The sequence below is a fragment of the Grammomys surdaster genome, unplaced genomic scaffold, assembly GCF_004785775.1.
Source record: "Grammomys surdaster isolate TR1022 unplaced genomic scaffold, NIH_TR_1.0 61, whole genome shotgun sequence".
Lineage (NCBI taxonomy): Eukaryota > Metazoa > Chordata > Mammalia > Rodentia > Muridae > Grammomys > Grammomys surdaster.
The window spans coordinates 18,328,191-18,355,791 of NW_021604563.1; the positions used below are offsets into that span (position 1 = coordinate 18,328,191).

General features: G+C 37.6%; 1 protein-coding gene across 1 annotated transcript in view; it reads right to left on the reverse strand.

Moving 5' to 3' along the window:
* Positions 1-3,342: 3,342 nt before the first annotated feature.
* The window catches only part of Cylc1 (cylicin 1), a 34,693-nt gene continuing 10,434 nt past the window's right edge, over positions 3,343-27,601 (reverse strand). The window contains exons 2-6 of the mRNA XM_028777031.1: positions 18,268-18,321; positions 9,208-9,248; positions 7,593-7,708; positions 5,037-6,707; positions 3,343-3,375 (exon numbers count right to left, since the gene is read on the reverse strand). Of these exons, the coding sequence (XP_028632864.1) occupies positions 3,343-3,375; positions 5,037-6,707; positions 7,593-7,708; positions 9,208-9,248; positions 18,268-18,321 (1,915 nt within the window). The remainder of the gene's footprint in view (positions 3,376-5,036; positions 6,708-7,592; positions 7,709-9,207; positions 9,249-18,267; positions 18,322-27,601) is intronic.

Genomic DNA, 27,601 nt, shown 5'->3' on the forward strand with positions numbered 1-27,601 from the left:
GAAGATATCAGAAGATTGAAAGATCTCCCAAGCTCATGGACTAGTAGGATTAACATAGTGAACATGGCCATTTTATCAAAAGCAATCTGCAGATTCATTGCAATTCCCATTAATAGTCAAACCCCCTCCCCTTTTTTTACAGTCCTTAAGAGAGCAGGTCTCAACTTCCTAAGGAAAAAGAAAACCCCCAGGATAAGCAAAACAATCTTGAACAATGAAAGAAGTTCTGAAGGAATCAGCTTCTGTGATCTCAAGCTATACTACAAAGCAATAGCAATAAAAAACTATATGATATTGGTATAGAAACAGACAGGTTGATCAGTGGAAATGAATTGCCAACCCAGAAATAAACCCACACAATTATGAGCATTGGATTTTTGACAAGAAACTAAAACTGTACAATGGAAAAAAAGAAAGCATCTTCAACAAACGGTGCTGTTTTAACTAGATGTTTATATGTAGATGAATGCAAATGGATCTGTATTTATCATCCTGCACAAAACTCAAGTCCAAGTAGATCAAAGACCTTAACCTAAAACCAGATACACTAAATTTATTAGAAGAGAAAGTTGGAAATTGCCTTGAACTCATTGGTACAGGAGATAACTTCCTAAACAGAATACCAGTGGCTTAGGCTCTAAGATCAACAATTGATAGATTAGACCTCATGAAACTGGAAGGCTTCTATAGGGCAAAAGACACTGTCAACAGGTCAAAATGTCAGCCTACAAATTGGGAAAAGATCTTCACCAATGCTACATCTGACAGAGGGCTAATATCCAAAATTTATAAAGAACTCAAGAACACAGACACCAACAACTGAAATAACCCAATTAAAAAATGGTGTACAGATTTAAACATAGAATTCTCTACAAAGGAATCTTACAAGGCCCAGAAGCACTTAAATACATGTTCAAAGTCATGGGGGAAATGAAAATCAAAAGAACTCTGAAGTTCCATCTTATACGTGTCAGAATGACTAAGATCAAAAACTCAAATAATAGCACGTGCTGGTGAGGATGTGAAGCAAGGGGAACACACCTCCATTGCTAGTAGGAGTGCAAACTTGTACTAATGGATGTCAGTTTGGTTGTTTCTCAGAAAACTGGGAATTGTTCTACCTCAATACACATCTATATCACTTTTGGACATATATACAAAAGGTACTCCACTATACTACAGGGACACTTGCTCAACTATGTTCATAGCAACTTTATTTGTAATAGAAAGAAACTGGAAACAATGTAGATTTCTCTCAACTGAAGAATGGATTAAGAAAATATGGTACATGTATATAATGGAATATTATTCAGCTACTAAAAACAAAGATATGAATTTTGCAGGCAAATGGATGAAACTTGAAAATATCAACTTGAGTGAGGTAACTCAGACCCCAAATGACATGTATGGTACTCATTTATAAGTGGATATTAGAGATAAAATACAGGATCTCCATGCTACATTCCATAGACCCAAATAAGCTAAACAAGAAGGAAGGTCCAAGCAAGGATGGCTGAATCTCACTTAGAAGGGGGAAAGAAATAGTCATAGGAGGCAGATGGAACAAAGGGAAGGGAGAGGTTATTAGGGAAGGGAATGGGGGGTTTCAGCACCAGGTGTGGTGAGGGACATGAGAGATGGCCAGATGAATGAAATATGCAACTGACAGGGGTGGGGAGCTGGGGGGTATCTCAAGAATGTGTCAGAGATCTATCATAGGGGAATTATCCAAGAATCAATGAGTGTGACTTTAGGTGTTATTCATAGCATTGGGGATATGGACCCTGAAGAGGCCACCTTCTGTAGACAGGCAGTAACCTCAGTGAAGCACTAAGGACAAAAATCCACCCACAAAACATTCAACTCAAAATGTATCCTGTCTATAAGAAATACAGGGATTGGGGATGGAGCAGAGACGGAGGGAATGACCAAGCAATAATGGCCCAACTAGTGACTCATACAGTGGGCAAGCATCAATCCCTGATTCTATTAATGATATTCTGTTATGGTTTCAGACAGGAGTTTAGAAAGGCTGTCCCCTGAGAGGCTCTACCCAGCATCTGTCTTGGAGGGATACAGAGACCCATAGCCAAATAGTAGATGGAGCTTGGGGACTCATGTGGAAGAGTTACAGAGAGGATTGAGGGTCCCGAAGTGAGAAGTGATAGTAACTTCACAGGAAGACCAGCAGAATGAACTAACCTGGATCCTTGGGGATCTCAGAGACTGAACCATCAACCCAAAAGCATACAAGGGCTGGATTGAGGCCTCAGACACATAGGTAGCAGATTTGCAGATAATTGTTCATGTGGCTCCCCCAACAAGCAGAGTAGGGACTGTCTCTAAAGCTGTTACCTATCTGTAGAATTTGTTCCCCAATTGGGTTGCCTTGTCTGGCTTCAGTGAGAGAGGATGTCCCTAACCTCATAGAGACATGATGTTCCAGAGTGGAGGGATGGGAGGAAGGAGGACAGGTTAGATCAGTGATAAGGATATAAGATGAATAAATAAATTAATTAATGGTGAAAAAATCATGATACACACAAACATACACACACATATATACATACACAAACACACACTAACCCACACATTCACACATACACACATATGTGGGGCGGTGGGCTGTGAGAAGCACCTGGGTGCCTGGTCGAGCATAGGCCTCGAACCCGGGACCTTTATTGGATGGCAGGTGTTCGGCTCTGCTCCTGGGCCCTGGTTCTTTTCACTCAGCTTCAGCCCTCCAGAGCCCCTCCAACAGAGAGGTCTATGACCATGAGTCACAAGGAACAGTGCCTCAGGCTCTCCCACATGTAGATGAGGTATCTCCAAGCTCTCAGACCAAGTCAACAGGAGTTACCTGCTGCCAGACCCTAACTCACCCTGAAACTGTATATAAGGGTTCTATTCAGGAGAAGTAAAAGGTGTGCACGAATCATCCTGGTGTCCAAGAGTTTCTGTCATAAGAGTTGTAACACTTGGGAAGAGATCTGCTTTCCTGGAACCTTCTGGGACACCAAGCTGTGAGACAGGTGCAGATCCTGGGAGTGACTGGGCAGCAACAACAGAGACACGAGCAGAGGCAGCAGCGGAGGCAGGCGATCTCCCCTCTCTGTTTGCACTCTGTCCCCTTGGCCTGGAACCCCGCACCAGGCCGGCCAAAGATCGTCGTGGGACGCCCTCCGGAACAGGGGACTCATACATATACACATACCACTAACTCACAGCTTTTGATATTTGGGATGCTGGTCTTTATTATAGTTCCACAGAAGCAGGGAGGCTGGTTTGAAAGTAGTTTGCTTCCATAAGGCCATTCTGTGAAATCTAGGACTCAGCTATTCTTCAGAGAAGCTTATGAATCCACTCCACTCCGGGCTGAAGGATAAAGTTGAAAGACGGAAATAAAAGAAAGGATCATTAATTAGAGAGAATGCCTGATATGTTAAAGATTATAACCAAATACACAATACTGCAGATTGAGGAGAACTTGGATTGTTTCTAAATGTTGTCCCTCCTTGAACTCTACCATAGATCTGTAGTTTTGAAGCTTTTGAAGATAGAGTCCAGTGGTGTACATATCAACGCTTAAGGTGCACCTAATGGCACTAAGGGAGTAAATTACCAAATGCTAGTATAGTTATCATTCTTTTTGGAGTAACTAAAACCTGCTAAAAGTCACTGTGTCTGTGTTATCACCACTGTTTTTATGATTGAAACCTTCAAATTTGAAAATACAACACTAATATTATAAGGCTAATATGAATATTTTTACATGGTAAATTGCTATTTAGTCTTTCTACAAGTACATGGGTTTTTCTCTTAGTTTCAATGTCATAGTATTCTTTCCTATTTCTTTCTCTTAACTTTATAGGCATCATATGAATATATGTATGCTTATATATATATATATATACATATATATATATATATACATATGTGTACATGTATAGGTATGTATGTGTGTTTACATAATCCAGGCTTTGAGAAGCAATAATTTTATAACTTTAATTTCAGAATTTTTCTATATTATAATCTTCAAAATTATGCATACTTTGATTTTTTCTATGAATTTTTTTAAGCAAATTTCTTAAATAGTAGTATTTTACTATGACTCTTCCAACATATCCAAACTTGGGCCTAGATAAAAGTTAAGAGGATGACAGGGAATATGAGACACATAAATAATGAATGATAATGAAAAGGATAAGTTTGATACTTATCTGTAATTTGGATTGTCTTGTACTTAGCATGACAGAGAGCCTCAGCTCTACCATAGTAAGAATAGACAATGACCAAGGTAAAAGCAGAGGGAACAGGTTTGTGATGTTTGTCCCAAACAAGTAACTGGATAACACTTCACCAAAAAGATTAGAGAAACATAGAGATGATAAAATATATATCAGCAGTGCCTTCCAAAGTTATTTGTATATTTATGTCCCTCAAATACCCCAGGCTATTTAGAAAACAGTAATAGGACTTCCAGTCTGGGCCCGAGCATAGAGCAGGTCACAGGTGGCAGCTCAGCAGCCAACCCCAGAAAACCGAGAGAAAGAGGGACTCCCAGGAGCTTTAACTCAGGCAGCATCCCAGGTAAAAATGAATCACCCGTGATGTCTGCTGTTAGAAGTTCTAATCCAGATGCTGGCCTCTGAACTTATACTACTCAGACCTTTGAAGGGCCACTGACAAGAACATCAAACAGCTAGAGATTGACATCACTAATCTGAAGAAATCCCTCATTTTGCTGTCTGAAAAGACCTCCTAAAATAGCAAAGATCCTTATTGGACTTGATTTACTCTATTACAATAGAAAAGGCTGTGTACAGCTCTTGACTGTGTACAGCCCTTAAAGAACAAGGTTGCCTTTACATAGACAAGACAAGGAGGGTTAAAGAGAGCATGAAACAGGTAGTGAAGGCCCTAAGAAAAATCAGAGAGAGAAAGAGATAGATGAAGGCTGGTACAAGAATTGGTTTTCAGCCTCTCCAAGGTTGTCAACCCTATTTGTCCTAAGTATTAAATATTAGTAAACATACCAAAGGAGCATATCTTGCTTTTGGAGGTGATGGAGGTGTCTTGCAACGACACACACGTCTGGGCTTAGGTGGTGCTCCAAAAGGCTCACAAGGAGGTAAGGGTAGTCTTTCTCTTGATGAAGGGATTCTACCAGTCACACTTCTTTTCCCCCTTTCATTGAAAGTAGTCTTTTTGGATATTGTTCTGAATCCTCTCCTCCTTCCTGACATTCCCCACTTTGAGTCTGTGGATGAGGCATCTGAATCATCAGTGGTCTTTATAACTCTTAACTCTGATGACTCTTCAGACTCAGTATCTGAGGGCCTTGAAATTTTTCTTCTGCCTGTCTTGGAAGATGTATCAGATGCTGAATCAGTGTAACTCCCAATGTCTTTTATTTTATCATTCTTTTTCTTCTTTACTCCAAAATCAGACTCACTTCCAGAAGACCCTGCATTCTTCTTTGTGTCCTTCTTTTCTCCTTTCTTTGTAATTTTCTTATCCTTTTTTTCACCCCTTTTACCTGTTGAATCACCTTCAGATTCAGAATCAGCATCTGTAGACTCTGTGTCCTTAACTGGCTTCCTCCTTCTCCCTTTATTATCCTTCTTTTCATTTTTCTTGTCCTTCTTTAAGCCTGCATCTGATTCAGAATCAGTAGAGAATGCATTCTTTGTGACATTTTTCTTTGCTTGTTTCTTTACTGTCTTTGCACCCTTTGAATCTACAGATCCACTACCAGAAGATTCTGTACCCTTTTTGACTGTACTTTTCTTTTCTTTCTTATCTTTCTTTGAAGCCTTGGACCCCCCAGATTCACCACCAGTAGAGTCTGTATCCTTCTTTTTCTTGCTTTCCTTTTTTTGGTCTTTTTTTGTTTTTTTCTTTCCATCCTTGGAGTCAACAGATTTGGCATCAGTAGATGTATCCTTCTTTTTCTTGAGTTCTTTCTTATCTTTTTTCTTTCCCTCTTTTTTTGCATCTTTTGAGTCTCCAGAATCAATATCTGAGTCCTTCTTTCCACTCTTCTTTGAAGGCTTCTTTGCATTGTTCTGTGAGCAATTTGTTGACCATTCATCAAAATCTGTGAATTCAGCTCTGAACTCATTTAGATACATCAATAAATTCATATGTGAGATTTGTTTACACTCTGATATCTCATCAGAATGTTCCTCAGTGCTCTTCTTAGAGTCTGTATTGGGTTTGTCCTTGCAACAGGTGGCTACATTATTGATCTCCTTCCTAATGATATTGATTGAATTTTTGTCATCATTTCTCAAACTCATTTCCAAGGTTTTCTTAGAATTGATGGATTCTAGATTTGTTTCTGACAAAGAAATTGATTTCTTAGGCAGTTTAATTTTATGTGATGATTTTGATGTATTTTTTTCTGAATTGCCTAGTATTTCAGGTTTCCCATTGGTTCTTTTTCTCATGGATTCCAGATTTATTCCACATGAGCTTAGCTTTTCCCTAAAATTTTTCTTCAAAGTATTTCTGCTTTTATCATCTTTTGGCTTTCGAGTTTCTGCCATTATATAATGGTTTTGAGGATTATAAAGATATTTGAATGGAGCCTGTGTAATAAAAGCTAGAGGAAAGGATGACTTTAAGAAAACTTCTCTTAAAAACTGGCTTATCCATACATGAATTCGTTTCTGACCTTCCTCAATTTTCCTTTTCTCTTGTCTCTGAAAAGATTGGGGAGAATGATGATAAGAGTATGTAAATGGTTGATACATTTTCATTTGTAGTATAAAAATAAAAACCAGTCAACTACTAAAAATAAACATTTTTTATTTCAAAATTATGTGTGTATTTAACATTCATAATGTTCAGTGTGTGTGTGTGTGTGTGTGCGCGCGCGCACAAGTGGATAGCAATAATTAATGAAGAAAGGGACAATGAATTTGAAAGAGAGCAAGGAGGGGTATATGGGAAGCTTTGGAGAGAAGAAATGGAGAAAGGGGAGATGATGTAAATTTTTTTTTTTACAGTTAAATGCTTTAGTTAAAAACAAGTTGATAGGACTGGTGAGAAAGCCCAGCATATACTAATGCTTACTATATAATCCTGGCAACCTTAATTAGATTCCATAGTGGAAGAAGAGAAGCATCTTATGAAAGATGTATACTGAACAATTGTACCCTCATGCCTGCACTCACTCAAACACCCATTATGCATACACACAGACACTGATAATAACAAATCAAACATCATCAAAATAATTTTATGGAAGTTAACAGTTATAACACAAGATTAAAAGGCAAATAATATATAAAGGAAGCACAGTAAGAATACTGTTTCAAAAGATAATATCAAAACATAGGAACCTTTATGAAAGATGAGTACCTCTAATGATTCTTGTCTTTCTAATAGTGATATGGTATAATTGTAATCTCAAAAGTAAAAGAAAAAAGTTTATTTTGAAACATGTGGGAACAATTTGTCCTATAGAGTCATAAATTTTAAGTTCTACTTCTACATAGTAAAACCCAAATTCTATACATCTTGTTATGTTTCCATATGCTGTCATTAGCACACATTTACTATAAAAATAATTCTTCTATACTTACAGGAACTGCAACTTCTAATTCTGAAAGTCCTGATCTCTTCTTTATATCTGGCATAGGTGTTTTGGGAAATGTCAAAGCAAAATGTTGTTGATTCCATTTTCCCCTAGTTTGACTGACTGAGATAAGAAAATAACAAAAATTTAGAGTTAATAGCCAGACTCTTACATAGAAAAATATAACAAAGCAAGAACTATACTAAGTAAAAGTAACTTGTATAATAAAATATAGCTCTTTTCATTGCAGTTTATATGAATAGCAATTAGGGAACATAAAAGCCATTTTTCCAAGTTAGTATTGGCTTACGTTTAACATTTAATTTTTGTTTTCCTATAAAAACAATTTTTACAAATATTTGCTTAAATAATGATATTAAACTACTTTAATAAAACAATTGAAATAAAATGTAGACATATTTCCACTGTTTCTTTTCAAATGCTTACATTGTTTCCCTTGTCTTGATTTTTAATGTCGTTTTAGTTAGGTGGCAGATGATATGATTAATACTTTTATGATTTCCTTAATAAATATCATGACACCGAGCATAAAGTAACTGGTGAAAGTGCTAATTTTCAAGATGTCCCAGAATGTTTACCCCTCTGAATTTATTGGCATTGTCAGCCACAGACATTAGAGCCATATATATGAATACTGTCTTCCATTCTGTAAATTCTATAAGGATATATACATACTTGAGGTTATTCAGAAAAATCAGGAAAATCAAACTATCTGGAAACTTTGACAAAAGAGGAATTAGGAACAACATTTCAGATAGTTTTTCCTAGACAGAAAGAGGCTAATGAGAAATGTGATTGCCTTTTACATATATTTGAAGAGCTGCTGTATGTGAAGGCAGTTATAGCAATAATAGCATAGCTGATACTATTAATAGTTAATGCTTTTATATGTTGGATTATGTTCTATACCTTCAAAAATTTCAACTCAATCCTTGAAACTTCTTTTTGAATTAGATAATATCGTTGAATATCCTACAAATGTGTAAAAATTACACACTATCATGTGTTATTTTTTTCCTAAATCACAAAGCTGGTAAACATGTGAGTTAAGATTAATATATACAGTTTAGCTTCAGAGACAATCCCTTAACTGAAGTGTTATATATAACCTTCCTTATAAGTTTTCTGAGGGTAGAGTTGGGACTAATAGAAATAATATATGCTACTGTAGACAGTTTAACATGTTGACCTCTGCAAACTTGCAGTTTCTCAACAAACAGATTATTTGCTAATTACTCTCATTGCTTTAATTTTTCTTGCCCTTTTCACTTTAAGTTTTTTAACTGTGAACTTTGCACACAAGGGGAGCTTATGAGAGTAAGCATGATTTCTATATAAGAAGGAAGAACAAACTAAATGAATTTTGTATTTGAACTAATACACTCTTCCAAGTCAGAAATGTTTTTGCACATGCATCAATATATGTACATCTACATGTATGCATGCATGTGTGTGTGTTTATGCATGAACACAAGCAGGTATCGAAACTGCAACAAATTGAGGACAGTTTTTATCTTACTACATTTAGGGAGTACTAGTCATTTGTTGATGCAGTGTTTAGAATTGTAAATAAAAACAAATTTCAAAGAATAAATCCTTACTCAAAATGTTATCATCACATGTTGTGGTATTTATTTCTTGTCTGTAAAAGATAAAGAAAACATTTAAGCTGAATTTATACTATAGGTAATCATTATGCAGTATTCTTTCAGTACCAACACTTTGATATGTTTAATGCATTCTCTTATTGTTAAATTCTTTAATTTAAAATAAAAATAAACCAAAATAATAAGATATAATTAATTTCTAATCCAAACTATTTATATTTTCTAAATATCCAGAAAAGGTCAAGTCCATAATCATCATTGAATAATACTATCTTTAAAGCTTTAAAGATACTCATAGGCTATTGCAGAAGACAGAGAAGAAAAGTTGTAAGAACCAGAGGACCCAGGAGTCTGCTGTGATATAGTGTCTTCTATAAATGACCAGGAAGGTACACCCATGAAATCTCCGCAAGATGGTTGACCAAAGGAGATATGAATGATGACAATACCAGTTGTCATGCCAACACAGATAAGGGGACTCTCATAGGGTCTTACCCCTAGATCAAACAATTAATGATTGCCAAGAAAGCAAGAATTAGTTTTCCCCAGGGATAAGCCCCTGAATTATATATCCAGTACTAAGTGTTCAGCTCTAAAAACATATATACACAAGTAATACTGCATAGTTAGCAGATTATATTTATATATTTATTCATATATCATATGTAACAATAATAATTATAGAAAAAGAGGCCACAAATTTGAGAGGGAATAGGAAGCATGTAGAGGGTTGGAAGGTGTTGGAAGGAGGAGGTAGTGTTTCTATTGTTGTGATAAAATACCATGACCAAAAGCAATGTGGGGAGAAAAACATTATTCCATCTTACAATTTATAGTCCATCATCCAGGAAAGTCAGAGTAGAAAGTCAAGGCAGGATCCTGGAGACAGAAACTGAGGTCATGGAAGAGTGCTGCTTACTGCCTGCATATGTACTCAGAATGGTTTGCTCAGTCTGCTTTCTCAGATATCTCAAGGTCAGGAGTGTCAGTGCTCCCCTCCCCCAAGTTATAACTACTTGTAGGAGGAGCTAAGGTGGGAGGAGTTAGGAAAGGAAGAGAAAAAAGGAAGAGGAGGAGCTAGAGAGAGCAGAGATGTAGGAGGACGGAGAACCACACAGGTATGGAGAGCAGTCGTGGGGAACAACTTATGATTAGGGTAGCTAATTGGTATCCCACTATCTTTGTATGGGCATATTGTTATTGAGCATTACCAAACATATAAAGCCTTTGACTAATCTATAAACATTAGAGTCTCATTTTCTTACTGGGCCCATGGATGGCAGGATGGTTGGGGCAATGCCCAGCCTTGTGGAGACAGTGTGGAAGACTGGCAGAGCCATCTCCCACGCTGGTGTCTCATAGGTGGCAGGGTTGGTGTTTCTAGTGGGCCTGTTCTAGCTGCTGCACGTGTGGCCTTCAGCCTGGGAACATGATGGCTGAGCTAGGCAGAGCCGCTGCAGCTTAGATAGTTGACTGACCAGAGGTGGATTTTAATTAATTACATCCACTACTACTCACACAATCACCATACTTTCTGAACTGAGGGTCTCTCTTCCAAAATGACTCTCTAAATTGTGTCAAATTGACATAAGGCTAGCCAGCACAGGGGGAATAATACAGTATACATGTATGAAAATATTAAAGATAAATGATAAAATATACATAATTCAGAGGCTTTCAACAAGAAGTAAATATCAGAATTAATTAGGAATATTTGAAAAACATAAGCCTATTCTAATTTATGAATCACAATTCCTAGATTTTGTTAATGAAATCTCTGTTTAAAAACTTAAGTATTAAGCTCTACACCACAGCCATTCCTGTTAACATTTTGAAAACAAAATTATTTTAGATTTCTTAAATAGTTAAAGTTTTCACATTTTTCTTTTTCACATAAAATTGAATGATGACCTAGTTTGTGATTAGAGCACATTAATTGAATGGAATATGTTGAATGATGAGTTCTGTTTCTGGAAATTTAATACTTTAGAAGTTAACCATGATGACTCGCTGCTGGTTGTGCTGGCGCATGCCAGTAGGATTTGCTGAAGGAGGCAGAGGCAGGAGGATCACGAGTCCTACATCTTCATCTGAAGGCTGCCAGCAGAATACTGACTTCCTAGTAGAAAGGATGAGAGTCTTACAGCCCACACCCACAGTGACACACCTACTCCAACAGGGCTGCATCTCCTAAAAGTGCCATTCCCTGGCCCAAGCATATACAAACCATCACATTAGCTTTTTATACTCTTAGAGACTGTGTATGTGTATTGAATTTTGAATTCCTTCGAAAATCTTTGTTTTCTAAGGTCTCTTTTCAAAAAATTTTATTAGTAAACCATTTTAAGAACATCAATTCATTATGAAGTATATATAACTCCGAGTCTACTGTATGATTTATATTAGAATTTATACATTGAGGTACAATAGCCTGCTATAGGCATGCTCCACCATTAGTCTAACCCCAATAGAGTGTCATCAGGAGGCCGATTAGACCCTGTATCAGACAACTGCCACAATCTCAGGCTCAAGGCAGGATTCAGTGATAGACTCTCAAATCTAGGCACTGGGTTTGCATTTGAAAATCTTAGTGCCAGACAATAGTCATTTTTCAAATACCATCTAGTTCTCTACAATGGTTTAATGCATATGCACTCCTCTTTCAGTCTTTTAAAAATTTTTTCATTGATTCTTACTGAATTTTACATCATGATCATGCACTCCAATCCCACTCATCTCCCTGACTCTTCATATAACATCCATCCCCAAAGAAAATAAAAGAAGCTTTAATGATGATGATGATGATGATGATATATCTTGTCGTAGAAGCTGTAGTGTGTCCCAGGGTGTCACACAGTATACCTTTTTGTCCACACATTTTTACTTGGAAATGTTCATTGCAATGAGTCATTGGTCTGAGTGTTGGCCTGGCTAGGCCAGCTCAGCACAGTGACTCAGGCAGCAGTCCAGATCCGGGACATCTGCATGGTATTTGGTGGTAACATAGACCTGGATCATCAATATAGACGTTAATAGGGTCATAGACCCAGACATGGCCCTTGGTGGCAGCCCTGGCCAGGACCTCACTATTGTCTCATATCTGCTTGTTCCTCACTGCTGTTGAGTCTCCAGTTCCACCTTTCTTACAGGGTACAAACCCCTTGGCTTTGCTTTCTCTCCTTCTATTGAGTACTCCATCTTTCCATAGCATATTCAGCCATCATAGTCCCACTAGGTGTCTTTTTTTCATACCATGGGGCATTTCAATTTTGTTGTAGCCCCTAACTAGCTTTCATGACACAGATCTAGATGCTTCACAGACTAGTGTAGCAGCTGCAAATACAGCCTTCAGAAAACCCCTTCATGTATAAAATCTAAGCCTGCCAGAGCAAGGGCAATTGCTGATTGCCCAGTAGGTTGGTATACTGCCATATAGCTAACATTGTCTTGTATTTCAATCTCATGTAGGCACTAGGTTAGGGACTGTGAGCCTAGCTTTCAGGACTCCCTAAGGTTCTAAGTCACAGACATTGATTCTGTACTAGCCTTAGTTACCTCGGACACCAGACTAGAATCTGTAGATTTAGCCTCCAGAGAAGCTACCCTAGATGTAAATTCAAGTGTTACTCAGTGCTAGAGAGGGCCCTGAATCCTTAGTCTGTAAGTCAAACCCTACAAACCCACACTTCAGCAGATCCAGGGCCTTACTTATCCCTGCAAATTCCAGCATCAGGTACAAAAACTACCAAGGTGGACTAGGGTTTTTAGCTAGCATCCAAGAACCCCTGTTCCAGGACAAACTGCATGAGCCCATAGTGCATTTTAGTAGCAGACATAATCCATAGTTAAGCAGAAGGAAGAAGCAATGCTCTGATTGGTGAAGGGAGATCATTTGAAATTAGTAATCAAAGAAACAACAACAACAACAAACAAAAGAGAATGAAATAGCCAATGATTATCACACAGTATTATCAAGCAAAGTAGAGTACTCATCAGAAAGAGCACAGAAAGAAAGGGGCAAGGACTTATTTAAAGAGATAATGAAAGAAAACATGTCATATGAGGACATAGAGGCAAATTGATGCCTAGGCTCATAAAACCCAAACAATGTAAATGATTGTCTTTGCAAAGACAATACAGTCAAATTATCAAATGTTAAAGACAAGGAAAAATAGAAAGCAGCCAAATAATCACAACTCATCTATAGAGTTATGAATAATTCTGGGTAAAACCAAGAATTCATTATTAGGACTCAGGAAGCTGCAGCAAGAGGCTTGTTGAATTTGTTATATTGCAATTTTATATATTTACTTACTTTCTTATTTATTTACAGTTCAGATGTTGCTTCCCTACCCAGCCCCCCCTTACAGAGTTCCACTGCCCCTACCCATCCCCTTCACCTCTGAGAGGTCAACCCTGTTGAGTATCCTATTGAGGCCAGACCAGGTAGCCCTCTGCTACATATGTGCCAGGGGCCTAGGACCAGCTCGTGATGCTCTTTGGTTGGTGGCCCAGTCTTTGGGAGCTCTCAAGGGTCCAGGTTAGTTGACACTTTTGGTCTTTCTATGGGATTGTCATCTCCTTCAGGGCCTTCAGTGCTTTGCCTAATTCTTCCATAAAAATCCCTGACATCCTTTCAATTTTTGGCTGTGAGTTTCTGCATCTGTCTCAATGAACTACTGGGTAGAGCCTCTCAGACGGTAGCTATGATAGTCTCCTATCTGTGAGCATAACAAAGCATCACTAATGGCGTCATGGATTGATGCCAGCCCATGGGATGGGTCTCAAGTTGGGCCAGTCACTGGTAAGTCATTCTTTCAGGTGCTCCTCTTTCTTTGTCTCTACATTTCTTTTAGACAGGACCAATTTTGGGCCAAAGTTTTATAGGTTGGTTAGTGTACCCATCCCTCCACTGGGGGTCCTGCCTGTCTACTGGAGGTATTCTTTTTAGGTTCTGTATTCCTACTTTTGGGAATTTCTGCTAAGGTCATCCACATTGAATCCTGGGAGCCTCCTTCCTGCCAGGTTTCTGAGACTTCCTAGAGATCTCCTATACCCCCACCCTGTTGCAGCTGCATATTTTCATTTATTCTCCTTGCTCTCTGATCCTCTCTTCTGTTCATCCTCATACCTGATCCTGCTCTCCAATTCCCCTTCCTGCTTCTTCCACCCAGTTTGTCCCTCTCTCTGCCTCTCACGACTATTTTATTCTTCCTTCTAAGTGGGATTCAAGTATACTTACCTGGACCTTCTTTCTTGTTGAACTTCTTTGAGTCTGTGGGGTATATCACTGGTATTCTGTACTTTTTGGCTAATATCTGCTTATCAGTGAGTACATACTATGCATGTCCTTTGGGGTTTGGGTTATCTCACTCAGGATGATATTTTCTAGTTCTATCCATTTGACTGAAATTCATGATGTCCTTCTTTTTAATAGATGAAGAGTAATTTAGTAGGTAAATGTACCACATTTTCTGTATACATTCTTCATTTGAGGGACATCTATCTGGGTTGCTTCCAGTTTCTGGCTATTATGAATAAAGCTGCTATGAACATAGTGGAGTATGTGTCTTTATGATATGGTAGAGCATATTTTGGGTATATGTTCACGAGTGGTATAAATAGGCCTTCAGGTAGAACTATTTTCAATTTTCTGAGAAACTGTCAGATTGATTTCCAGAGTTGTTTTACAAGTCTACAATCCCACCACCAATAAAGAATGGTTCTCCTTTCTCCACATCCTTGCCAGCATATTGTGTCCCTTGAGTTTTTGGTCTTGGTCATTCTCATCAGTGTAAGATGGAATCTTGGAGTTATTTTGATTTGCATTTCCCTGATGACTAAGGATGTTAAATATTTCTGCAAGTGCTTCTCAGCCATTTGAGATTCCTCTGTTGAGAATTCTCTGTTTAGCTCTGAGTAGCATTTTTTTTTTTTGGAGGGGGGTTGGTTACTTGTTTTTTTTGTTTGTTTGTTTTTTGTTTGTTTTTTTGGTTTTTTGTTTTGTTTTGTTTTTTGGAGTCTAACTTTTCGAGTTCTTTATATATTTTGGCTATTAGCCCTCTGTCGGATGTTGTCTATCGTTTTGCTCTATTGACAGTGTCCTTTGTCTTACAGAAGCTTTGCAATTTCATGAGGTCCCATTTATCAATTGTTGATCTTAGAGGCTGAGCCATTGGTGTTTTGTTCAGGAAAATTTCTCCTGTGCCAGTGCATTCAAAGCTGTTTCCCATTTTCACATCTATTAGTTTTAGTGTATTCGGTTTTATGTTGAGGTTCTTGATCCACTTGGATATGAGCTTTGTGCAGGGTGACAAATACAGATCTATTTGTATTCTTATAATGCAGACATCCAGTTAGAAAAAAATCATTTATTGATGAAGCTCTCCTTTTTTCCCCAATGTATGGTTTTGGCTTCGTTGTCAGAAATAAAGTGTCCATAGATATGTGGGTTTTTCTGGGTCTGCAATTCTGTTCCATTGAGCAGCTCGTCTGTTTCTGTACCAGTACCATGCAGGTCTTATTACTGTTTCTCTGTAGTATAACTTGAGGTCAGTGATGGTGATTCCTCCAGAAGTTTTTTTTATTATTCAGCATTGTTTTGTCTATCCTGTTTTTTTATTTGTTCTTTTTGTTTTGTTTTTCCATATGAAGTTGAAAATTGCTCTTTCAAGGTCTGTAAAAAACTATGTTGGAATTTTGATGGGGAATTGCATTGAATCTGTAGATTGCTTTTGGTAAGATGGCCATTTTCATTATGTTAACCCTACATATCCATGAGCATGGGAGTCTTCCCACCTTTTGAGGTTGTCTTAGATTGTTTTCTTCAGGGACTTGAATGAAGTTCTTGTCATACAGTTCTTTCACTTGCTTGGTTAGAGCTACACCAGAATATTTTATATTATTGTGGCTTTTGTGAAGGGTGTTGTTTCCCTAGTTCCTTTCTTGTCCTGTTTATCAATTGTATAATGGAGTACTGTGAATTTTTTGACTTAATTTTATATCTAGCTATTTTGCTGAAGTTGTTTATCAGCTGTAGTTCTCTGGTAGAATTTTTCAATCTTCTTGTATCTGTTGAGGTTTGCTTCGTGCCCCATTATGTAGTAGAATAAAATGCAGAATAAAATGAGGTCCTGAGAAGAACATAAATTCCTTAGTTTTGGGTCAAACGTTTCTGTAGATATGTTAAGTCCATTCAGTTCATGACATCTATTAGTTTCACTGTGTCTCTGTTTAGTTTCTGTTTGGATGCTCTGCCCCTTGATGAGAATGGCGTGTTAAACTCTCCCATTATTATTGTGTGGGATTCAATGAGTGTTTTGAACTTTAGTAAAGCTTTTACAAAAGTGGTTGTTCTTGCATTTGGACCATAGATGTTCAGAATTAAGACTTTATCTTGGTGGATTTTCCTTTTTATGAATATGAAGTGTCCTTTCCCATTTCTTTTGATTACTTTTGGTTGAAAGTCTATTTTATTAGATATTACATTGGCTACTCCACCTTGGAAATATTTGCTTGGAATACCTTTTTCCATTCCTTTATTCTGCAGTAGTGTTTAACTTTGTAGTTGTAGCATGTTTCTTGTATGCAGCACAGTGATGGATCACGTTTACATATCCAGGCTGTTATCCTGTTTCATTTTATTGGAGAATTGAGTCCACTGATGTAGAAAAATAGTAATGACAAATGATAGTTCTTATTTTGTTGTTGGAGTTGGTACTGTGTCTGTCTGATTTTCTTCTTTTGGGTTTGCTGTAATATGATTTATTTCTTGTGTCTAGTTACCCTCCTTGTATCCTCTATAGGGCTGGAATAGTAGAAATATATTATTTAAATTTGTTTTTGTCATAGGAAATTTTGGTTTCTTCATCTATGGTGATTGAGAGTTTTGCTGGGTATACTAGCCTGGGCTGGCATCTGTGGTCTCTTAGAGTCTGCCCTAAATCTGTCCAAGATCTTCTGGCTTTTAGAGTCTCTATTGAGAAGTCAGGTATAATTCTGATATATGACCTTTATATATTACTTGGCCTTTCCCCTTATATCTTTTAATATTTTTTCTGTTATGTACATTTAGTGTTTTAATTATTATGTGGTTATAGGATTTTCTTTGTTGGTCCAATCCATTTGGTGTTCTGTATGCTTCTTGTACATTTGTAGCCATATCTTTCTTTAGGTTAGGGAAGTATTTTTCTATAATTTTATCAGAGATACTTTCTGGCCCGTTGAACTGAGAGTATTCACCTTCTTCTATTCCTATTAGTCTTAGATATAGTTTTTTCATTGTGTCCCAAATATCTTGGATGTTTTGAGTTAGGTTTTTTTTATATTTGGCATTTTTTGATGTATCAATTTCTTCTTTTGTACCTTCTATACCTGAGAGTCTCTCTGCCATCTCTTATATTCTATTGGTGATGCTTGTATCTGTTGTTCCTCTTCCCCCTCCCTAGGCTTTCCATCTCCAATGCTGCCCCCTTCTTTGTTTTCTTCATTATTTCTCTTTTCATTTGTAGGTCTTAAACAATTTTGTTCATTTCCTTCACCTGTTTGATTGTATATTCTGCATTTTTAAAAAGAATTTATTTGTTTCTTCTTTAAAAACCTCTACCTGTTTGCCTGTGTTTTCCTGACTTTCTTTGAGGAAATTATTTATATCCCCTTTAATGGCCTCTATTATTACATAATTTACATGTTCTGGAGATGTGAACTCAGGTTGTAAAGTTTATACGGCAAGTACTTTAAAATTATACCATGTCACAAATACCAAGAACAGCAATTCTTAATAAATTTTTTGATGTTTGGGATTTGTAAATTTTAAAATTCAAAGGAAAAAATAATAAATGGGGGTGTTAACAATATTTTGGATAGTAAATTAAAGCCAAAGTGCATATGGGAAAAATACATGTAACAGGAAAAATAAAAAATAAGAATTTTGTACTAATTATTTTAAAAATTTCGATAAAATAGACAGTTTCTTAAATACATACACAAAACCTGAAATAAAGGAAAATAAAAAATATGAGCTACCATTTACATATTCATTACTAGAAAACTAACCGGCAGGAAGAACTTGAAGTTTGAACATCTTCAATAGTCAATTTTTCACCATCCCTGAGTAAAAGGAAATGATAATTACAAATTCTTAAAGAGATAGAGAAAATGAGAATACTAATAAAATTTTATGATGATAATATAGCCTTGATATGAAAACCTGGCAAGATCACTAATAGAAAGTAAAATTCCAGGACTCTATATTGCTGCTATAGATATCCTTATTCACTTTTTTGGCAAATTAAACTTTAAGGAGGGATAGTAAATTAAAAATAATTGGTGATTATACTAGGTTAGTTTAACATGTGAAATTTACAATATTAGAACATTAACAAAAGTGAAGAAACTGATTATATTAGTGCATGATAAAATCATTCTTTAAACTTAAAACTTTTTGATAAAATTTATAGGTAACATAGTTTAGGAATTTTAAAATTTTAACAAAGAGAATATACACAAGTATATAACAAATGCAATTTTAAATGATGAAAAATTAGAAACATTCCCCCTAACTCAAGAACAACAACAAATAAGGTGATCCACCAGAAACCTCCTTGGAACACTCAAATTAATCTAGTAAAAAGAAAGGATGAGCAAATAACAAAATTTTTTAGAAAAGAAAGAAATAAAAATATAATTATTTGAAAGAAACAAAACAAAATGGTGTACATAAAATTGAAAATATCTGTACATATACTGTTAGAATTTTGTTGATATATTATGATTACTAGAAATAAATAGAAAAATTTCAAATCAATTATATTTCAATAGAGCATCACATGAACAATTCAAAAATAATTCAATACTAGTTATCTTTTATATATACATCAAATATGTTGACCTGAGCTAAATAATATGTATGTAATACCTCTGTACTAAAAATTAGGAATCAATATTAAGAAAACTGAAGAAAATATAATTAAATGGAGGTGCATACCATCTTGAGAGTTTCAAAGATATGCAGCAATTCTCCCTAAATTAACATATTATTTATACTTCCAATAAATTATGTTTTCATTTTTATGATAAAGTTTTAAATTCAGTATGAGATATGAAGAAGTGATATAACACAAGAAGTATAGAAATGATGCAGTTTTTACAAGCACTTGTTGCTTTTCAAGAAAGTCTGAATTCAGTTCTCAGAAACTACAAAGGATATCTCACAACTGTCTATTATTCTGTTTCTAATGGATCTGATATCCTCTTTTGGCTTACACACACATACACACACACATACACACACGATTAAAATAAAATTTAAAAGATACCCTTCTGCCCCGCGCCTGGTCCTTTTGGCTGGGGCAGACACCTAGCTGGTCTGCTCCTGTGGAGACACCATATCATGTGCCATCCTAGAGGAGCCACTGCACTCAGAGCAGCAGGTAAAAAAATTGATCCATTCTTATCTCTTTGTACAAAGTTGAATTCCAAGTGGATAAAGGACCTCCACATAAAACCAGATACACTGAAACTAATAGAAATGAATGTGGGGAAGACCCTCGAATACTTAGGCACAGGGGAAATGTTCCTGAACAGAACACCAATGGCTTATGTTCTAAGATCAAGAATTGACAAATGGGACTTCATAAAATTGCAAAGTTTCTGTAAGACAAAGGACACTGTCAATAGGACAAAATGACAACCAACAAATTGGGAAAAGATCTTTACCAATCCTACATCTGATAGAGGGCTAATATCCAATATATACAAAGAACTCAAGAAATTAGACTCCAGACAACCAAGTAACCCTATTAAAAAATGTGGTATAGAGCTTAACAAAGAATTTTCAACTGAGGAAACTCGAATGGCTGAGACGCACCTAAAGAAATGTTCAGTATCCTTAGTCATCAGGGAAATGCAAATCAAAACAACCCTGAGATTCCATCTCTCACCAGTCAGAATGGCTAAGATTAAAAACTCAGGTGATAGTGGATGCTGGTGAGGGTGTGGAGAAAGAGGAACACTCCTCCATTGTTGGTGGGACTGCAAGATGGTGCAACCACTTTGGAAATCAGTCTGGCGGTTCCTCAGAAAATTGGACATAGCATTACCTGAGGATCCAGCTATACCACTCCTAGGCATGTACCCAGAAGATGCTCTAACATATAACAAGGACATATGCTCCACTATGTTCATAGCAGCCTTATTTATAATAGCCAGAAGCTAGAAAGAACCCAGATGTCCTTCAACAGAGGAATGGATAAAAAAAATGTGGTACATTTACACAATGGAATATTACTCAGGTATTAAAAACAATGAATTATTGTAAAATCAGGGCAGATGCGCTAGCAGCCACTCCTTCCACACTCAGAGAGTCATGAAGACACTATAACAAAAGAGGGGGATGGTACACTCCCAGAATGAGTCCCCCGAAATATTCTCCATCATGCCTTGTTCACTTTTAACTCTCTAAAACTGAAAGCTCATGGCAAATCTGCTATTGACTGCCTCTAGCATCACCGAAATCAATAAAAACTATGCCACAGCTATGTGCTAGGACCCTCTTACCCTTAAAGGGAATGACCCAGACCCAGTTCTCTTATGGGGCTGAGGATTGATATGCCTGTTTGATACCACAGAAGGCACAGCTAAATGGCTTCCAAAAAGAGTAATGAAATAAATAGATACCCCCACAAAGCCAGGCCCAACCATAAATAAGATGAATAACAATTGACATCCAGGGAAGAGAAATCTCCCTGAGAACTCCCTTCTTTTTCCTTTCCAGGTAAAAATGAATCACCCATAACGTCTGCTGTTAGAAATTCTAATCCAGATGCTGGCCTCCAACCTTATACTACTCAGACCTTTGATGGGCCATTGAAAAGAATATTAAACAGCTAGAGATTGACATCACTAATCTGAAGACATCTCTTGTTTCACTGTCTGAAGAGACCTCCAAAATTTCAAAGGTCTTTATTGGACTTGATTTACTCTATTATAATAGAAAAGACTGTGTACAGCCCTTAAAGAAGAATGTTGCCTTTACATAGACAAGACAGAGATGGTTAAAGAGAGCATGAAAAAGGTCAAATGCCAGGCAGTGGTGGCTCACGTCTTTAATCCCAGCACTTGGGAGGCAGAGGCAGGCGAATTTCTGAGTTCGAGGCCAGCCTGGTCTACAGAGTGAGTTCCAGGACAGCCTGGGCTATACAGAGAAACAAAGAGAAGGCCCTGAGAAAAGACAGAGAGAGAAAGAGAAAGATGAGAGCTGGTACAAGAATTGGCTTTCAACCTCTCCATGGTTGTTAACCCTACTTCCTCCCATCTTGGGACCATTAATTGGGTTATTTTTACTTATTTCTTTTTGTCACTGGGCCTTAAATAGACTGACTAACTTTGTGAAAAACAGATAAATAATTTGGTAGCAAAACCTATTCAGATACAATATCATAAATTAGCTATGGAGGACCACAAGACTCAAGATGATGTTGTTACTCTATCCAGGGTGTTTCCAAAACCCATCTCCACCCAACCTAAAAGAGGGGACTTCTGCCCCTAGACCAAGCAGAGAGGGGCCACCCAGAACCCCCTCTGACTGATGATCTAAATTCTTGCTTAGGCTGCGAGGCTAAGCACTGCAAGGGAATATAAATAAAAGATAAAAATATCTCTCTGGGTTCCCTGAGGGACAAGCCTGACTGCATAGGGGTTGATGTCAAAAGTATCCCCTCTCCAGGAAAAAGACATTGGGATGAGTATGGCCCTCATGACTCACTGGACAACAGGGGGACCAGAGCCACTGCAAAGTCCCTTTCAATTACTGGAGGTCAGGCCTCTATCCCTGCCTTCACGAGATTAGAATTGCCACAGCCCTTCTATCTATACTTAGAGAAGGGAGGAGATGTCAGGGGCAGCCCTGCTTACAAACTGAAGGCCTAAAATCAGCCATAGGCCTAAAATCAGCAAAAGGCCTGTCATACATGTATACTAACACCAAGTCTTGGGTCTCTGTGGAAAAACATTGAAACAAGGCTACAAGCTATTATAAATAGGCAGCTTTTGTGGAAATTTACCAGCCTGAGTAGTCATAGACCTTGTAAATAGGTAGTCTTGGTGGATAATACCAACTTAGATAAGGACAAGTGAATCATAGACAGAGTCATATTGACCTGTCCCCTGAACCTTCATCCAGCTGATACCCTGTTCTGAAAGATATTTGTACTCCCCCTGAACACCCACACTCCGGTTTCATCCCCTTATCCACGTCCTGCCTTTCTGTGTTTATAACACCTGTGTGAATAAGTAACAATTATGATTTGATTTAAAAAATAAATAAAAATATAGGAAAGACAACATAAAAACAAACAAACAAACAAACAAACAAAAGAACAAACAAACAAATGAACAAACAAACAGAAAAACCAATGAATTCAAGATATTCTCAGGTAAATGGATGGAACTAAAAAATATCATCCTGAGTGAGGTAAACCAATCACAAAAGAATATACATGATATTAACTCACTGATTATTGGATTTTAGCCCAGAATCTTGAAATACCCAAGATTCAACTCACAGACCACATAAAGTTCATAAAGAAGGAAGACCAAGTGGGGGTGCTTCCGTCCTTCTTAGAAGGAGTAACAAAATACTCAAGGGAGCAAATATGGAGACAAAGTGTAGGACAGAAATGGAAGGAGGGGCTGTCTGGAGACCATTCCACCTGAGTATCCATCCCTTGTGCAGTCACCACCAGCCTGGGAGGACTTAGGGAGGAATCCATGGCTCCAGCTGTATATGTAGGGGAGGATGGCCTTGTAGGGCATAGGTGGGAGAGGAGATCCTTGATCCCATGAAGGCTGGATGCTGAGTGTGGGGGAAATCGAGGTTGGGGATGTGGGATTGGGGGGGGCACCTTCCCCTCGTAGCAGCCGCGGGGGCGATGGGATAGGGAGTTCCTGTGTGGGGGGTGGGGAGAATGAGGAATGGCGATAACATCTGAGATGAAAATAAAATATCCAATAAAATATAAATTTAAAAAAGACTTTCAGAAAGAAAAGTAAGAAAGGAGAGGAAAGACAGAGAGGCAAGGAAAAATTAAAAATCAAAAGAATGATGAAGAAAGAAATTCAGTATTATATACTTTGAGATTCATACTTGTATATTTCTAGAGCATGATCAGTTTTTCTTCAAAAGAAAAGAGAGCTCATCGTTTACCTGATGCTAGTCCAGATATTCCAATGAGTTCATAATCCATTAATGTTCTAATAAAACTTGGGCTTGTCTGAAGAGTCTGCTTAAGGCTAAGGTGAAGATACCCAGATTAACTGCACTGGCAAAGCAAGACTCAGAAACACCCATCTTAGACTTTGTTGTCTGGTTAATTATCATGAAGAACATTTTAATCAAGGATAGCAAACTGAGAAAGTACAAATATAAAGTATATGTTTCAAGTTTAAGGGGGCACCAGGCAGTGAAATGGAGCTGAATCCTATGTTCTAGGAATAACAAGTTAAGGGATGTTGGGACAAGATCCTAATCAGCTAAGTTTAGATCCAGGCATGGTGGAACACACCTTTAATCTCAGGAGATAAAGACAAACAGATCTCTGAGTTCAAGGCCAGCCTTGGAAAAAACAGGTTCTAGGTGAAGAAAAGTTTAAGTCTAGGCATGGTTGTACAAGCCTTTAATCCCAGGAGACAGAGCCATGCAGATCTCTGAGTTCAAGGTCAATCTACAGAGCAAGTTTTAGGAAAGCCAAGCTTAGACGGAGAGAGGGAGTTGGAAAAGAGAAAACTGATAATTAAATAAGGGGGGGGCATGTTCCAGCTCTAGGAAGCAGCAGAACACAGCAGCTTAGGCTATGTGGCTGGTTTTAGAGTGACAAATGGAATGGATTACTGGGACAATATATGCTGGCTATCTAGAGCTAAGAAATTTGCAGGGCTTAAGAGACCACCATCACTGAGGTGAAATCTGGGAAGTGTTTTCTGAGAGCACAAAGAAGCTGTGTTCCAGAGATAGCCAAGGTTGTGCCTGGTGTTGTCAGCCTGACTTGGTAATGTATAAGAGTCATCCAAGTGCTACTGGTTTTGAAACATGAAGGGGTAGCATTTGAGGCTTGGCACTGTGAGAGGCCATAGAAGCCAGTTGGTGAAGATGCAGCCTCAGTTGTAGTTGACAGCCCAGGACTGAAGGGGTCATGCAAAGGATTTGAGGCTTGTCACCATGAAGAGATGCTATGAGAGGCTGTTGGTGAAGCTAGTTGCACTGGACAACCCCAGCATACTGGAGATGCCAGTACCAACCATGGTATGATCACCAATAATGGCAGCACCAGTGAAGTGGATCAACCTGAGCTGAGAGTGCCACAGAGGCAGAGCTCAAGAAGTGATGCCAGCCCTTTGGAGGAGCCCAGATGTGTGGATCGCAGACATTTAAACAGGAAGCTGTGACAGTGAAGCTGCTTTGGAGACCCCAAGATTTTTCAGATGATAGAGACATAGGATATCTCCTAAGGAAAGGTGCTAATAGGAAGTGGAACTAGCCCATGAAAAGAAGTTTGTTGTAGTCAACAAAGATGAAAAAGGAGTTAGAGATCTGAAAACTCCTTTGACATCAGACATGGAGATGCCGAGTTGGAGTCAGCCCAGCTAGTTTCCTGTCTTGATTCAGGGATTACAGTTAAGTGATCAGATGGATCTCAGAAGAAGTTTTGAATTTTGAAATTTTAACATTGTTGATACTGCTCTAGACTATGGGGATTTTGGAAATTGAACTAAATGTACTTTAAAAAAAATACGTTATGGCTAGATATGGCCCTAATAGACTCATATGTTTGAACAAGTCTTGGGGGCCAGGGAGTGGAATATCATGGTTTGAATATGCTTGGCCCAGGGAGTGGCACTATTATATGGTGTGGCTTTGTTGGAGTAAATGTGGCTCTGTTGGAATAGGTGGATGTCACTGTGCATATGGACTTTAAGACTCTCATCCTAGCTGCCTGGAACCCAGTGTTCTGCTAACAGCCTTCAGATGAAGATGTAGAACTCTCAGCACCATGCCTGCTTAGACACTCCCATGCTCCTGCCTTGATGATAATGGACTGAACCTCTGAACCTCTAAGCCAACCTTAACTAAATATTGTCCCTTTTAAAACTTGCATTGGTTATATGATTATGGTGTCTGTTCACAGAGGTAAAACCCTAACTAAAACACTCACCAATGGAGATGTCAACCAGACATAAACTAAACAGAGAAATAATAGCTTTAACAGATGATATGGACCTAAAAGATATCTACAAAAAATTTTTACCCAAGGAAAAGTATATACCTTCTTCTCAGCACCTGAAAAAGCATTCTCCAAATTTGACCACATATTAGGTAATAAAGCAAGCCTTAAAAAATACAAGGAATTTGAAATAACCCCTTGCATCCTATCAGACCACCACAGAGTAAAGCTGGATTTCAACAATGGAAATAACAGAAAGCCTACAAACCCATAGAAACTAATAATTATATACCAAGTGACTATTGAGTCAAAGCAGAAATAAAGAAGGAAATTAAAAACTTTCCAGAATTCAATGAAAATGAATGCACAACATACCTAAACTTATGGGACATGATGAAAGCAGTGCTAACAAGAAAAGTCAGAGCACTAAGTGCCTTTGTAAAGAAACTGGGGATATCTTTCACTAGCAACTTAACAGCACATCTAAAATCTCTAGAACAAAAAGAAGCAAAGGGACACAAGAGGAGTAGATGGCAGGAAATAATGAAACTGATGTCTGAAAGCAATTAAATATAAACAAAGCTAATACAAAGAATAAATTAAACAAAGAGATTGGATATTTGAGAAAATCAAGATATACAAACCCTTATCCAAATGACCTAAAAGGCAGAGAGAGAATATCCAAATTAACAAAATTAGAAGCAAAAATGGGGGACAAAATAATAGACAACAAGGAAATCCTAAGAATCATTAAATCACACTTAAAAAACTAGAACTCTACTGTTGGGAGCAGACTCTTAGCCGAAAGCAGCTATCATCTTTACAGCCATCTCAAGCCATATACCCTGACAAGAGACTTGTTTTCAACAGCCAGCAACAGCTGAGCACACTCTGATAAACATCTTGTTACACTGTTTAGTGCCCTCAGCTGCAAGGGGCACCTGGTATCCATGGCTACAAGGCACTTGATGTTGTACCTTCAGTTGAGCTTGTCTACAAGGGCAAGTCACGTGGTAAAGGGTATAAATACCCAGGATTTCCTTTCTATAAAAGAGACTTGATGAGACTTGACCAGACTCTGTCTTGTATCCATCTTTTGCATCTCTCGCCCCTCTGTCCCCACTCTCTCTCTTGCTAGACCCTGACCTGTGGACTGGAGCAGCAGAACAGGCTGTTACAAAGGAACGGGCTGTTACACTCCACAAAATTGGAAAAATCTAAAAGAAATAGCTAGTTTTCTATAGATATCAATTACCAAAGTTAAATCAAGACAAGATAAACAATTTAAATAGGCTTATGACCCTTAAGGAAATAAAAGCAATCAATAAAAGATAAAATTCTCCCCCTCCCAAAAAAGCCCAGGGCCAGATGACTATAGCACAGAATTCTACCAGATTTTCAAACAGCTAATGCCAGTATTCCTCAAATTATTCTCCAAATAGAAACAGAAGGGACATTGCAACATTGCCCAGTTCATTTTATCAGTCCACAATCACTGAAACTTAAAGCACACAAAGACTCAACAAAGAAAGAGAATTTCAGATCAATTTTCTTCTTGAACATAGATACTAAAATAATCAATGAAATACTTGCAAACTAAATCTAAGAACTCATCAAAAACATCATCCAACATGATTAAGAAGCCTTCATCCCAGAGATGGAAGAGTGGTTCAACCTATGAAAGTTTGTCAATGTAATCTACCCTATATACAAACTCAAAGGGAAAGATAAACACATGATCATCTCATTAGATGCGGAAAAAGCTTTTGTCAAAATCCAACACCCTTTCATGATACAAGTTTGGGAGAGACCTTGGATACAAAGCGCATACCTAATTACAATAAAGGCAATATACAGCAAGGCAATATCAAATTAAATGCTGAGATACTCAACAAAATTCCACTAAAATTAGGAATAAGAAAAGGCTACCACTCTGCATATTTATTCAATATAGTACTTGAAGTTCTAACCACAGCAATAAGATAACTAAAGAAGACGAAGGGGATTTAAATTGGAGACAAAGAAGTCAAAGTGTCACTATTTGCAGACAATATGATAGTATACATAGGTGACCCTACATATTCTACCAGGAAACTCCTATAGCTAATAAATACTGTCAGTGAAGTGGCTGAATACAGGCTAACTAAAAAAGAAGTCAATAGCCCTTGTGT